This window comes from Podarcis melisellensis, assembly GCF_964234715.1.
Source record: "Podarcis melisellensis genome assembly, chromosome: 7".
In the NCBI taxonomy this organism is placed as follows: Eukaryota; Metazoa; Chordata; class Lepidosauria; order Squamata; family Lacertidae; genus Podarcis; species Podarcis melisellensis.
The window spans coordinates 44,966,846-44,982,405 of NC_138539.1; the positions used below are offsets into that span (position 1 = coordinate 44,966,846).

Genomic DNA, 15,560 nt, shown 5'->3' on the forward strand with positions numbered 1-15,560 from the left:
TTCCTGCATTGCAGGGGGTTGGACTAAATGACCCTCGTGGTCCCTTCTAACTCTACAAATTCTATGCTTCTGCCTCACACCCCATTATTTTGGTGCAAGGCTACCGCTGAAATTCACCTGCCTTTGTGAAAATAGTTTGCTTGGATTGCTTATATTAAAAGCCTCTTTCTATAAGTGTTTTAAAATTCTTCCTTTATTCTTAACATTTCTTCATTATAAAAAATATTCCCCATGTGTTTCCAATCTCATAGTCACTACTATGAGTAACTCACCAAAATCTAACAAGAGACAAGTTCTTAAAGAGAAGTCTTGCACTGTGCAGAGACAGGAAATTAAAATTGTTCACACACAGCTCTTGGCACAAGACACAGAGCTGCTTTTATGTCCCTTTCTTATTATTCTAGGCTTCTGGATTTCACATATTTTGGAACAAAATTAAGCTTCACAGTAGGCTATAGATTAAGCTATGTGCAATACAGAAAGGTATCGCAAAGTTTTTATTAAGTTTGCATTAAGCTCCTTATTTTTAAATATTTAATTTCAGAAACATACAGTTGGGTGTGTGTTTTTAAAAAAATGGGAAGAATAGTTAAGAAAGATGGTTAAAAATACAAGTTAAAAACAATAAATGGAATCTCTTACATAGTATAAGACTCATCTATGTACCCCAACAAATTGTAGAATACATTAATGAATGAATTACATGTGTTCTTCCAGCCAGAGTGGATTTGATTTAAATCAAATTGGTTTAAATCACTAGTCAATAAGGCTTGATTTAAATCATTTTTACAGAAAGGTTCAACCTTGCTAGCATCCTCTTAATATTTACAACCAGAGGAAGGTTTCATTTTTGGAATAATAAATTTTCAGAGTAGTTTTTACAGATACATCAAAAATTACTGATTTGGTTATACTATCAGAAATACATAGATAATTATGAAATTATTGTTTATATTTGGACAACTTTTTTGCTGTACTTTATTGGAAGGAGAAAAATAATCATTTCCTTAATAACAATTTAAACAATTTATTTAACTAAAACAATAACATTATAGCATATGTATCCATGTTTGTTAACTGATGTGATTATATAAACACCTTAGACTGAGTTTTAGCACACATGAAAAACTTTAAACAAATCCTTATTTCCTGATGAATAGCCTTTGGACTATAATGTAACTTAAACAGAAAACTATATTTAGAAAGACTTTTCCTCCAAAAGCATTTTATTTTTAAAATCCGATTAAAAAAAACTGATTTAAATAAAAAAAACCTGATTTAAATTTAAAAATCCATTTAAAAAATAAAAAAATCATTGATTTTTATCCACTCTGCTTACAGCATAATTAGATGTAATTTGTATCAAGTTATTTGATGCAATAACTTAAGATTGGGGAGAAATGCTTAAAGTAGAAAAGCAGTGTATAAATTATTCATATGTATTATTCCCTTGTGATGATAAATGGTCAATTTCAATCTTAGTATGGATTTTTAAAAAAAAATGGGGGGGGGGAGATCCTAAAACTATGCAGGGAGTGTCTAGGGCTCTCTTCCAACTGCAGCCCTCACCGCATACAAATAGCAACTTCTGACGTCAGGGGATCCTCGGAAGCATGAGTTAAAAACTGTAAATCTCAAGTTGCAGGAGACCCTAATCACCTATAGAAGTGTCCAAGAGATTTCACAGCCATTTTCAGTTTTAATCTATAGTCTATTTTTGCACTGTTCGAAATCAGGAGTCTTTATTGCACTCTGTTATTTCCCTTTCTTCCCAATACATATTTTAGTCAAAATATTCAAAAATAAGGGCCATGCATGCCTTGGTTAAATGCACTCTGCACGATTTCATCAGCTATGCTACAGATATATGTCTCTGTATATGAAATTCATGAGATACCTAAATTATTCTATTGAAAAAGCAGAATGAGGTTCATGATATCAAGGAAAAATAATTAACTTACTATTTCACACTCCTTACAAGTGTGTCCAGGTAATTTTTTCCTTTCCTCTTTTTTACGGACCACCTCAATGTGAGGAAAATCTAATACAGTGTTCCTTCTGGAAAGTAAACAGAAATTGCTAGATCTAAACAAGGTTGCAGGTATTATTTTATGCATAAGAAAACTATAATTTACTTATTTATTACCTGTCTTTTACCCTAAGGTCCCAGGGTGAATTACAGCATTAAAGCACGTTATTATAAACAATTTTACAACTTAAAACTATTCAAGACAACTATGTTGGTTTAATGTTTCATCAAGTTGCTTTAACAATTTCAGTTTTGCTGTTACTTTATGATTAATTATAAAACATACTTAAAATGGTATCTATAACTGTTGTGGCAGCTAACTTAAATATTGTACATCTGAATATTTTGCTACTTTTTATGTTTACTGCTTTTTAATGTTTATATAACCAATGAGAGTTAAGAATAGATGGCCACCATAATTGTCATTCAAATCATGTTCACTTCAAAAGGATTTGACCACAGTATTATTTTAGGTATAATGGGCAAAGGCACAATTTATCAGTGCAATCCACTAAATGCTGTTACTGTTAATCTCTGTTCATCTTTAAAAGGTGCTGAACAAGACAATGGACAGAAAGGCTTGGAAGGAACAGTAAGGATCCCATGTTGATATAACTGACAGTAATGGAAGATATATCCCTATGTTTTTCATCTCCTTCATTCTCCACAAACTGGAAACAGGTATATGTTTAATCTACCATCAGCTAAAATAAAGCAGTGCATTTTTACACCCAATTTACATTCTTTATGACTCTTCTCAAAGTTTACTTGATCTTTTTCAAACTATGACGTCCCAGTTCTGCCATGTAATTACTTGAAGAAAAACAAGTGAATAATCTTTTTTTTAATACAGAAGAAGTCTGGTTGACTTAAAGATGATTTTCACAAGCATATGGTATGTACCTTTCATCACTTTTATAGTACGATTCCACAAAAGCCTTCTGTTTGGTTTTATCTTGTTTGTCTCCATGCCCTGAAAATACAGAACACATCATCAATTTAAGGAAACGAACTTGGTCACAGCCAACTACAATATAGATTTCTCAGTACTTGAAAACAATGATAATTTCCCTTGAACACCTAGATCTTTTAAAAGATAATGACTTGGTTTCTAATTAGCCCTCCTTGAATGGTAGGGCTCCTTCTCCTTAGAGGGAACTGGGATCCAGTAGACATTCCTGCTAGAGTCCATGGGTGGTGCAGACTTTTTGATAGGCTTCCCTTCCTTCTGCAACCCCCTATGCTGCCTCAAGCTGCTTTGGGAGGGTCCCTCAAACATCTGGGGCAGATTTTCAAGGGAAGAGGAGACAGCGGAGAACTGTCACCTACTTCTAGCAGCAGGAACATCCCATTAGTGGAAGACCACTCACAAACAGCTCTCCTAACTAAGGTTCCGCTGGCAGCACTAGCCATGGTTGAAATCCTATGTGCATTGAAAATAAAGCTGTAACTCATCCTCACCCAATGTTTGCAGTGAATTATAAGTCTAAAAACAAATACATACTGTGTAGGCTTTTCTTTACTGTTGACATTTCCTTCTTTTCTTCCTCTTTCTCCTGACAAGACTCCCTATTGTTACATCCTAGGACATTGTCATCTTCTAGATAGGATTCATATTCTTCATATGATGTCCGATCAAATATTTCTGCAAAGGTGTCGTTTCTTCTTTTCTCTCCTTCGACAAATGTGAGCAACAATTATTACTAGCATTATTCTTGACACCTTGAGCTAAAAAGCAGCATGATCTACTTGAATATTTAGTAGCAGATGAATAAAACCAATCAGGTTCTATAACTAGCTTTGTTATTTATTAACTTAAGGCATGCCATCTTGATTATCTGTATTAGAAAGATGGACCAACCCATGACTTAAATAGCTTCTTGGGAATTTCTGGTAGATACTAGAATATAGAAAGAGAATAATGACAATTTTTTATCTTCTTTCTTGGCATTGTTCAAATTTGTATCCTAAGAGGTGGGGTATAAATAACTGTAACAAATAAGTTTCTTAAGAACCTGCAGGGTATGGGGGAGTATTACCTTTTAATATGAACTGGCTGAGGGCTTTTCTTTCTTTTTTTATAATCTTGCTGCCAGTTTAGGCTGCGACTTTGCTGCCCTCAGCAGCCTGGCAGGCTTCACTGCAACATTCTGACTGGGGCATTCCATCTCAAGAATGCCAAAAGGCTGCACAGAGCAGGGTAAAGGTGTTTTATTGTGTGTGGGTTTGCTTTGTTTTTGCAAACTAAATAAATAAGAAATATCTTAAAGCATCTCAACTTTAAAGGTAAGAGCACCCACAATTTTTAGAATTCTCTTAACCCCAACTCACTAAAAACTTTTACAGAAGCCCCAGTTTTTAGTTATCATCGATAGTGGTGGCACCTGAATAATTAAGTGGACCTTAGTTATCCCAGATCCAAGTATTTAAAGGCTTTGATAGGGCAAGTCTAGCATGTTGAACTCTACCCTGAAATGAACTATTCACAAGTGAAAATAAAAAAGAAGCAAGGTTATATGTACTGGTTATTACCTCTGAAAAGTAGACAAGCTACCACATTCCAGGCCTGTTGTAGTTTCTGAACTGTCTTCCAGGATAACTGAGCATATAGTACATTACAGCAGTACACTTGAGAAGCTACCAGACTTTTAAGGACTCTAGTCATATAATTCACCTCCATAAAAGACACACAGCTACCAATTACAGATAGGTAGCCGTGTTGGTCTGCCATAGTCAAAACAAAAAAAATTCCTTCCAGTAGCACCTTAAAGACCAACTAAGTTAGTTCTTGGTATGAGCTTTCGTGTGCATGCACACTTCTTCAGATACACTGAAACAGAAGTTTCCAGACCCTTCTATATAGTGAGAAGGTGGGGAGGGGTAATTACCCTTCTGAGTAATACCCCTCCTCACCTTCTCACTATATAGAAGGGTCTGGAAACTTCTGTTTCAGTGTATCTGAAGAAGTGTGCATGCACACGAAAGCTCATACCAAGAACTAACTTAGTTGGTCTTTAAGGTGCTACTGGAAGGAATTTTTTTTGTTTTGACACAGCTACCAAGTTAGACAAAGCTCAAGAAACATACAGTACACCAGGCCATAGTTTACAACATTGCCGGGTCCAGAAGACTATAATAATGACTATGGTTCCTTATGGGAGAGTTATAAGGCTATAAAGCATGGAAAAAATACACGGCTTATTTTCAAGTCAAACATAAGCATTTTGAACCTCTGGACCCAGCCAATTGTTCTATTGTCCTCATTCTCTAAGCTGTGCATTGTTGGCGTGGGGCTTATTCTCTTTATCTTTCCAGTGAACTGATGGACTGTTCATGTATTTTCCATCATCCCTTCTTAAATGCTAACCAGGGAAGTCATCTTGGTACATGGGGGAGCCATGTGTGTGTGCCATACATCCTTATATGCAAAGGAGCTTGTAATTGTTATATTCAGTTTTTCACTTGTGTTATTAAAACAAACAAAAATAACTTACTTGAACTGTTTACTTCTTTATGTTCTTGATTTTTCATTCTTACTAGAATACTATCACTGACATATGTATAGTCCATGTCTACAGTCTCTGCTTCAGTTCTTGTTTGGATCCCTTCCTTTTAGGCAACAGAGTCACAAAACAATTATGTAACAATTTTTTAAGGATATTACAATCAAATACATATTTTAAACTTCTATACCAGAGCAAATACCAGGAACAAAAAAGTGTTCAGACTGTGGATCACATTTTAAGATTCTGCAAGAATCCTTTGGAGGGGTAGATCACACATATTCATTTAGTAGTGTTATCACTTGCAAGCTGTGTAACATGTAATCTGAGAGATCTCTGATCTAAACCTCAGCATCTCCCATGATTCACCAGGCCTGAAAATATTCTTCAAATCATTCTCCAAAACTAGTCTATAAACTTCCAAACATTGAGGATCTATCACATAAATGACGCAAGCAAATGTACTAACTCAGTTTCATGTTAGCAAATGAACATTTGAGGAAGCAACCCACCAAAGTCATTAGTATTTTTAAAAAACCAAAACAAAACTGAATGAGCCTCTCTTTCAATGAAATATATAATACTCCCTCTGTGAGATGCAGGCAAACTTTCCTGAGTAAGACTCAAGAAAATCTGAGTATCTTTTTCTTAATGAATTATCTTTCTATGAATAAACAATTTCCACTTGCCTTCCCAAGCTGGTAGAATTATACAAGAGAAACTCAGAAACTGCATATCCAAATTGGCTTTCTAAGCGTTTGCAAGACCAGGAACTAAGTTTACATTTTTCTATCGTTTCTGAAACTAACATTACTTCAAATAGGAACCATTCTAGTCTTGCTTTATTTTGAGTAAAGCACAACAGGTTAATAGCCATAAATAATATTTTGGTTTGTTCTGGGAGCTTAGTAATAGTCATACTATAAGATTGCTTACTTTTGCATCTATCAGAGTAACATCCATTTTGTATTGGGAAAGGTCTGCTCCTGGGTCTATGCTCCACTGCACATTTTCCAAGGGTGAATTATCTTCAAAAGAAGAGAGAATTAATTTGTAAAAGAAATGAATGTTCTAAAAGTCTTAGAATTCTAAGGATATGCAGATCAAAAAAACCCCAAGACAAATAGTGACTATTCCAGACCTCAACTGTTATAAAAGGGCAAATTTTCAAAGGTATCCTCAAGATCGTTGAAAAAGTGTGACAGCCCTGGAATTGGCACCCCTATTTTCCTTTTCATTACTGTCAATAGAAGGGTGGCTTTTTGTTTTAAGGCTGACTGAGGCAAAAACCTTGCGGAAATCCACCCCTTTTGCCCTGGCTGAAGCAAGTTGACAGGATTATGGATGCAGCAGACACTCACTACAGATCTGTCCTTAATGGGTATGCAGGATCGCTGTTAGATGATGGTAACGCCAATAAAAGGGCAAGACAAAGAACACCAATGTTCTGATATTTCAATAATACAATGAGTTACAAGGTACCTTGTTCCTTGTGCAGATTTGCGGCTTTTTTCACTCTGCAAGGATTTGGTTGAAGCACAGATGCTGGCTCACCTACTGCAGTTTGTAACCTTATCCTCTTGTTTGTTGGTTTATGGACACCAGCAGCCTACCAACACAATTACAATGTTAAAAACCTTTTGCCCAAATATTCTGTCTATGTTGTTCATAATTCACATTAGCCAGCTGTATCAGTCTTCTGATCCCCCACCCTAGAAGTACAAATAAGTAGCAAGAAAGTTCCCCCGGCAAATGTTGCATTACTGTCATCTGAACTCTCTCTTCGGCAAAGAAGCAAAATAAATGCTACCGTTCCCCGAAAAGTTCAGGTGATTATTTATGCTAGGTAACAATGTTGCTCACAAACTTACCTCCATATCTTCAGAGAGCTCTGATTCCAGGACGTCGTTTGGTGGATTACAAAAGGCAGAGATCTCTTCTTTTATTTGTACTTGAGGTTCTCTCTCCAGGGATGCTTCCTGTACACAGGGATCCTCTGGTGAATCTTGGCTCATTAGATAACCAACGATGGTTTTAGATGAATAATCTTTCACTGGTGGTTGAAAAACATCACAAAGAGTTGCCTGCCTCAGCCTAGTTTTGGAGGTCTCAGCACTTACATGGCTTTTTCCTTGACAGCGAAAACCCGAAAAACGATCAGACAAATCTAAAGGCTTATCAGTTATATTATCTCTATTGATAGGAGAATTGTCTGCATGGGAAGGGAAGGCATTTTCTTTTTCAGAGCTGATCACATGCCCACTCCTTTCATCGGGTTTCTTCCTTTTAGGGCATCGGCTGCCTAATTGTTTCCGTGATGGAAGAAGGAAGTCACTCTCGCCTGTCTCATCTTTATCTAAATGTGTGTTGGTCACACATGTTATGGGCTCATCTGCATTCTGTTTCAGAACCACTTGCTTACCGGTTGGAGCCTGGCTGATAACAGAAGTTATTTCAGTCTCAGGGTTAAGCGGTACAACAAAAGCAACATCTTCAGATACTGATTTCACTTTCTCAGATCTAGAATAGGAAGAATTGTTGATGGAGTTGTTTTTCAGATTTGACTTACGTCCTGTTGCTAACACAGAAGAGGAAAGACTTGTACTGTGGCCCAAGCTGCTCTTCTTCACATTTGCAGAGGCTCCAAAAACAGGAGAAGGTACCTTAGAATCCCAGTCTGTAAGTGGAGAAGCATCCTCAGGTGGATCTGAAAATCTGAATAGTTAAAAGTTGAAAATATTTTTCCCCCGCTAATGTGAACTAGTACAAAAAACAAACCAGTCCATTGAAAAAAAGTAACATCCAGCATAAGGCTGTAACTGTTATTTAAGAGAGGAATTAAATTATCACTCCCTTCTGAAAGACTGGATTTATTGTCAGAAATATCAACATAAGCAGAGCTGGACACACTCCAAACTAAGAAAACCCTGATTTTGAACAAAGGTTGCAATGTAGGGTCAATAGGATGAAAGGTAAGTAGGTTTGTTCAATATCCTGCTCAAAGATCCTTGGGTTTCTGAGTCTTTAGCACAAGGGTAAGGAACCTTTGGCCCTCCAGATGCTGGAAGGCCCATCAGCTCCAGGTAGCAAGGCAACAGATGATGTGAGATATAGTCCAATAACAAATGGAGGTCCACAGATTCATCATCCATGCTTTAGCAGATGCTGCCATGAACTTTTAACCTTCTGTCCATATTTATTATGCCTTTTTGTAATACACCAAATAGGACCTCTGAACTTTTAAAGAGGTAAATGATTTATTATTTTAGAAACTGCAAATAAAAACATTATAGGGTGTGTGCATAAAAAAAGACACCATAAGACCAGGATTGGGGTTGAAGTTGAATCCTGACAAGACAGAAGTACGGTTTTTGGGGGACAGGAGGCGGGCAGGTGTGGAGGATTCCCTGGTCCTGAATGGGGTAACTGTGCCCCTGAAGGACCAGGTGTGAAGCCTGGGAGTCATTTTGGACTCACAGCTGTCCACGGAGGCACAGGTCAAATCTGTGCCCAGGGCAGCTGTTTATCAGTTCCATCTGGTACGTAGGCTGAGGCCCTATCTGCCTGCGGACTGCCTCGCCAGAGTGGTGCATGCTCTGGTTATCTCCCGCTTGGACTACTGCAATGCGCTCTACGTGGGGCTACCTTTGAAGGTGACCCGGAAACTACAACTAATCCAGAATGCGGCAGCTAGACTGGTAACTGGGAGTGGCTGCCGAGACCATATAACACCGGTCTTGAAAGACCTACATTGGCTCCCAGTACATTTCCGAGCACAATTCAAAGTGTTGGTGTTGACCTTTAAAGCCCTAAACGGCCTCGGTCCAGTATACCTGGAGCGTCTCCACCCCCATCGTTATGCCTGCACACTGAGGTCCAGCTCCGAGGGCCTTCTGGCAGTTCCCTCATTGCGAGAAGCCAAGTTACAGGGAACCAGGCAGAGAGCCTTCGCGGTAGTGGCGCCCTTCCTGTGGAACGCCCTCCCAACAGATGCCAAAGAGAACAACAACCACCAGGCTTTTAGAAGACATCTGAAGGCAGCCCTGTTTAGGGAAGCTTTTAATGTTTGATGTATTACAGTATTTTAGTATTTTTTTGGAAGCCGCCCAGAGTGGCTGGGGAAGCCCAGCTAGATGGGCGGGGTATAAATAAATAAATAAATAAATAAATAAATAAATATTATTATCTGGCATATTACCAAGTACTTCTATTCAGAGTACAAAATATTGGCAGGGAAACCATATTAATTTTTCTTATTACACGACATATATTAAAAATTCAAATATTGTCAGAAAATCTAAGTATGTTATTTTCTAACGGATTATACTCTTTCGAACTAAAATGTGGTGAGTTTTCTTCACTAATATATTAAATATGTTATAATACATTACTATAATAAACATTTCTACCAAAATTTATTCTATGAAAGTTCATTTAGCTTCATATGTAAAATCTTCATATATTTTAAAAAAAAGAAAATTCTAAGACTTACTCCAAGTTGTCACCATTACTTTTAGGAAACACATGAACCAACTGTTTTCTGAAATCTCCCTGTGCTTTATTCCGAGGTTCCTATGAAATAATAACACCACTTTACGTTTTGCAACTTCTGGTATGGCACATTTTTTTTTAAGAAGCTCAAAATGCACACATTCATATTTAATTCCAGGTCATGGATTAGCCAGGCCTATGTTGACAGAACAATCAGCTTGAAGAAAAAGTAGAGGCAGGTCTGTATGCAAACCCCGGATTTGCTGAATGGAAGAGGAAATTGAGAATCAAGCACCTGGTTGTGCATGTAGTTATCTGTCAAATTCTGGATATGCTCAGAAAAGCCTGCTTCTTTGAGTATAGTTCCTTGAGCTGGATTAGTGTGGTTGCACTCAGCTTATCTGATATAATTTTATTTAACCAATTATGTTCTGAAGCTATAGCAAAGGGATCCCATTAAATCAAATCACTGCAATGAATGAGTTGTATTTCACCAACCAAGAAATATGAGTAGCAATTCTAAAAGATATGGTTCTATACCACCTTCATGCAATTTATTTCCAATTTACCACGCAAAAAATAAAATAAAAATGTTCAGCCTCCAAAGACATAATAAGTATACAAGTGAGGCATAAATTTCTGAAAACCAACATTAATTCCCAGTAATGAATAATTAAAAAATGAACTGTAATTTTCATTTTCATTTAGTTTTTGACACAATAAGTGGATAACAATGATTACACTGCAATTTATACACAGTCAATTGTCTCATCTGCTGTCATTAGCAGTTGGCTGGTGGTACTTTTTGCCAAATCTTGAGACAAAATAAGCAAAAGAAAAATTGATTTTCCCTATGAGAGTTTATTTCCCAACTAGATTTTTGTGGCAGATCATGGAAACAGTACTCACAGGCTCATCAAGTCCAAGGGTTTCTGCAACAACTACTGCCAAGGCAAATGGTGATCTTGTAGCAGTGCGCTCTCCTGCTATTTTTTCATCTGTACAAATGGAGAGAACTCAGTAACTCAAAACATGCATGATAAAACATATTCCACTTTTGCTAGTACAGATAGGATTAGGTTTAAAAAAAGAGGTCCATAAATTGAGAATTGTGCAATAATAGAATTATGATTTCTTCCAAGGCAATTAATTTTTTTGAATCCTTGATTTTTAATTTTAAACCTATTTCTTGAATGCTCAAGTTAAGAAACAATTTAGATGAACATAACAGTATTTAATAATATGCAAGTTTGCAGTAGCCATCTCTTGAGGTTCCTGGTTTCTATTCAACTCTTCCCTATAGCTTTGGAGGGTGAATGGTTTCCTCATAAGTCTCGGCAAAATGCCTGGGCAAATGGGCAATCTCCAGGATTCCTGAAAGGCTACTAGTCCTGGTCATATGTTTCCTCTAACAAAGAATAAACAGACCTAAGGACCGTAGAGAGCACTTTTCACACTGAGGGTTTTTCTTATTTATTCAATTCCGTTCATGAAGTGCTCCCCATAAAATACCTCAAAGCATCAAACATCAACAATTAAACAATTCCATATTCAAAAACAAAACAGAACAAAATTCAGATCAAATACAGATATGAACTTGGATAAAGATCTCCACTAAAAGCTTCATTTATTTAAAATATTTATAAACTGCTTAATTAAAAAAAACCTCTTAAGCAGTAAAACAGGAAAAATCTTCAATTGTACAGATTGATTACCAAGGAAAACTGACTGTACTCTTTTCCACTATCACTAATTTAAATATATAATGGCAAAACTTGCTAAATTTACGTGATACTGGGGAGAGCTGTGGGTCGCAGGTATCAGCCACCAATACTTCTTCTTCAGGACAGACATCCCTTTGGGTGGATGAAAGAGGGATCTTCCCAAGCTCTAGAAAGAGAAAAATAAAGGTCATAATCAGATACAGCATCTTTATAAAATGAAGTTTATTTATGGCACCCAACAGCAATTCCTCCTTAATATCAATGGTGGTTCTCTGCCTTGTGCTTGATCAAGAGCTGCCCCTGGCCTAGAGGCATTTCCCCCCATATTCAGATCCAGAAACAGAGCGAGCAACAATGCCCAGCTCAGTAGCAGCTCCTCTCACACAGTTTTCCCCTGACCTGATGGGAGTTAAGACTATTCCTTGTTATGGAAACTCTAAAATAACTGGCTCTCTGTTTGTGGGTATGACAGGATGGAAATACTTTTAACGTCCATTAGGTGGTAGTCTGAGACAAGTTAGTAAGGAAGCACTGCTACCAAAAATTCAGAACCATTTCCTAAAAGGAAGGAAGGATTTGGAATTATATATATTTATATTGTATAAAGGGGACCTCCTTCAAACTGTAATTATTCTTAATATTTTTAGCAGGGAAATAGTTTTTGAAAAAGCGTACTATGAGGTCTTCCTGTCTGTTCCAAATCTGGACCCTTTTGTTCTGTGTACTGGACATGTCTATTCTCCCGTTTTCGGCGCAGTTGATTAACGATTGAAAGTGACTGAACAGGTGAATCTGGAACGAACTCTTCCATGTATTGCTCTTGCTCCCTAAGAAAAACAAACAAAATTAATGTGAAATCTAAATACTACAAAAAAAACAGAAAGTGTTGATCTGTCAAGAGTGTATTAAGGGTCACTGGAAATTGGTATCTGAAGAAGTGTGCATGCACACGAAAGCTTATACCCAGAACAAACTTAATTGGTCTCTAAGGTGCTACTGGACAATTTTTTAAAAAAATTTTCGACTGCATCAGACCAACACGGCCACCTAACTGAATCGGGGAATGTAGCCTTAGAGAAGGCAGAACTAGTCCTTTTAAATTATAGAAAAAGAGTGGCACTGCCACTCTTTATAGAAAAAGAGTGGCACTAAAAGACAGTAGGATACATTTTTTTGTAAAGTGCCGGGATATGGAGCTACTCTGATATCCAACTTTTCAGCACTCCATGAGAAACTCCTTCCCTCTCAGGAAAGGGAGGGTGTTACACTGAGATGGGACAGGGTTTATCTGATTTACTGTGGTTTGGTTATCGTCATTATCCATCACTTCCTGGACAAACCTTTCCCTACATCTATTTGCATAGGTACAAACAGGAATTATACTTACTCTATCTTCTCTTGCATCTTCTGAAGCTGTTCAGAAATCTTTTTATTATCATCCTGTAAATTGTTTCTTTCATTCACTGAAATATGCAAAAAAATGAAATAACATGGCAATTTCCAGTTGTGTTTTATTTCTTCATCAGTCTTCTTAGGAAATCCATTAGATGACTAAAAAACTCACTTGCATGTACTTGTACTCCAATACATTTTGTTTTCATTCTAAATAAAGAGTTCCAGCCAAGTCACTAACAGAATGTTATAAATGCAATTTGTAACTTAATTACATCACACTGATTAACTGTGAAATCCAGCAACAAATTACTTACTAATTGACTTTTTCATCACATGAGAATATTGCTCAATAGAAAGAAATAAGACTGGTGATGTAAAGGAAAGGACATTTAAAAAAATTACTGGTGCTACTGTCTTGTGTGATGTTTGGAAAGATGTGCCTTTTATCCTATCCTTGACCAAAGTCATGATGCTATCCAAATTAGTGGGCATTTGTGAGCTATACTCCCTTCACAAGAAAGTCAAGTAATAGTTTATATCCAGGAACTTTGATTCCCTTTAGAAGGCCCCTGAACCTAAGATGTAGAAGAGTTTTCCATTTGTCTATAAGCAAAGCAGCACAATAACGTTAAAGGGAAAGTGGTAACATTACAAAATTTCATTGAATCCAACAGTACCTGATTAATGGGAGGAAAATATATCAACATCCTCCACTCCTCAAACAATCAACATAGCAATTGTATAGCAGAAGCACTGTATAATGGTGCTAGCAGAGCAAACACCTCCAGGAGACTAAAGCAAGTCAAGTCAAACACAGAAAAGGTTCGGCTCCTTCCCCTCTACCCTGCAAGCTAGTCATAAACCAAATATAATCTGGGTTTGGGATGGAATCTTTAGGCATCTATAGCAATAAACAGACTCTGGCTCAATTCATACACCATAGCAAATCACAGCTTGTGCTTACCCACAATGCTGTTTTGAGCTGTCAAACATATGGTAAATAATAATTTAGAACTATTTGTCTCCTATTGTTTTCTACCTGCTCAGAACTATGATTCGCTCTGGTTTCTATAGTGCAGCAGCTTCTTGAGGCAGAGCGATTCCTGTGATGCTGCTCTGCTTCTGTTGAGATGATGTCACTGGTTTCTGAATTCGGATGCCATGGCAGACAACAATTGGTACAAGCTGTGTTTTGCAAATTCTCTTCAAACTGTGATTTGATACCTTGATTTGGTGGTACCTTCTCTAACCATGGCTTGTAAGCTTCCATAGGTTTGGATGTAAAAACAAACCATAGCTTGGCAGGATACAGTGGTGCCCCGCAAGACAAATGCCTCGCAAAACGAAAAACGCGCAAGACAAAAGGGTTTTTCGGTTTTTGCGTCGCTTCGCAAGACGAATTTCCCTATGGGCTTGCTTCGCAAGACGAAAACGTCTTGCGAGTTTGTTCGCTTTTTTCCTAAAGCCGCTCGAAGAGGCGCAGTTGCGACGGACCGTGCTTCGCAAGACGAAAAACATCGCAAGACGAAAAGACTCGCGGAACGAATTATTTTCGTCTTGCGAGGCACCACTGTATACCTTTGTGTGTGAGCAAATCTTATGCAAAGAGTCAAGCCCAAGTGAAATATTATTGAGCTACAAATCAATCTCACTCAAATTCTGCTTGTGGTAGTTCCTGACATTTTAAAGACATAGGAAAAAAGCACTTCTCTATATTTTATCTTATAATATTAACAGTTTTGAAAGCAAGAAGTGTTTTATTAGACATTCCAAAATTTAAGAGGCTAACTGTACACTCCTACATATTAGGTACAATGGAGGAGGAGGAGGAGGGGGAGGAGGAGGAGGAGTTGTTTGTTTGGATTTGATATCCCGCTTTATCACTACCCGAAGGAGTCTCAAAGCGGCTAACATTCTCCTTTCCCTTCCTCCCCCACAACAAACACTCTGAGGTGAGTGGGGCTGAGAGACTTCAAAGAAGTGTGACTGGCCCAAGGTCACCCAGCAGCTGCATGTGGAGGAGCGGAGACGCGAACCCGGTTCCCCAGATTACGAATCTACTGCTCTTAACCACTACACCACACTGGCTCTCACAGGAGAGCCTATGAGTATAAGCCTCTTTGGGGAATGAATGGTCAATAAGACATAATGAGCATTTTCTGTGAACAACGTAGTATTTAAATATAGAAAAACTAACCATTACTGACTCAAAAGAGTGTGATAACAGAGCACATGCAAAGAGGTCCCATTATTATGAAATGACTCAAGAAAGATAAAACTTACTCAGTTCTGTAATCAGCTTGAGGTTCTGTTGCCGAATATTTTCAAATTCCTGCTGTTTTTTCTTCATATGCTCTTCAGTTACTGCACAACGATCACATAATCCTGCTCTTAACCTATAGAAATTAGAAGATAATG

The 15,560-nt window shown here is 37.5% G+C and overlaps 1 protein-coding gene across 4 annotated transcripts in view; it reads right to left on the bottom strand.

The window, feature by feature from the left end:
- RBBP8 (RB binding protein 8, endonuclease) overlaps positions 1-15,560 on the bottom strand; it is a 32,153-nt gene that overhangs the window by 7,066 nt on the left and 9,527 nt on the right. For 3 of the 4 annotated variants that reach the window (XM_081918071.1, XM_081918070.1, XM_081918069.1), the window contains 13 exons: positions 15,426-15,538; positions 13,135-13,210; positions 12,423-12,574; positions 11,812-11,913; positions 10,933-11,021; positions 10,025-10,104; positions 7,404-8,247; positions 7,015-7,141; positions 6,469-6,560; positions 5,524-5,638; positions 3,534-3,704; positions 2,933-3,002; positions 1,962-2,058 (listed from right to left, as the gene is read on the bottom strand). In XM_081918071.1, coding sequence (XP_081774197.1) covers positions 1,962-2,058; positions 2,933-3,002; positions 3,534-3,704; positions 5,524-5,638; positions 6,469-6,560; positions 7,015-7,141; positions 7,404-8,247; positions 10,025-10,104; positions 10,933-11,021; positions 11,812-11,913; positions 12,423-12,574; positions 13,135-13,210; positions 15,426-15,538 — 2,128 coding nt within the window. The remainder of the gene's footprint in view (positions 1-1,961; positions 2,059-2,932; positions 3,003-3,533; positions 3,705-5,523; positions 5,639-6,468; positions 6,561-7,014; positions 7,142-7,403; positions 8,248-10,024; positions 10,105-10,932; positions 11,022-11,811; positions 11,914-12,422; positions 12,575-13,134; positions 13,211-15,425; positions 15,539-15,560) is intronic. The other variant, XM_081918072.1, reaches the window with a different exon arrangement.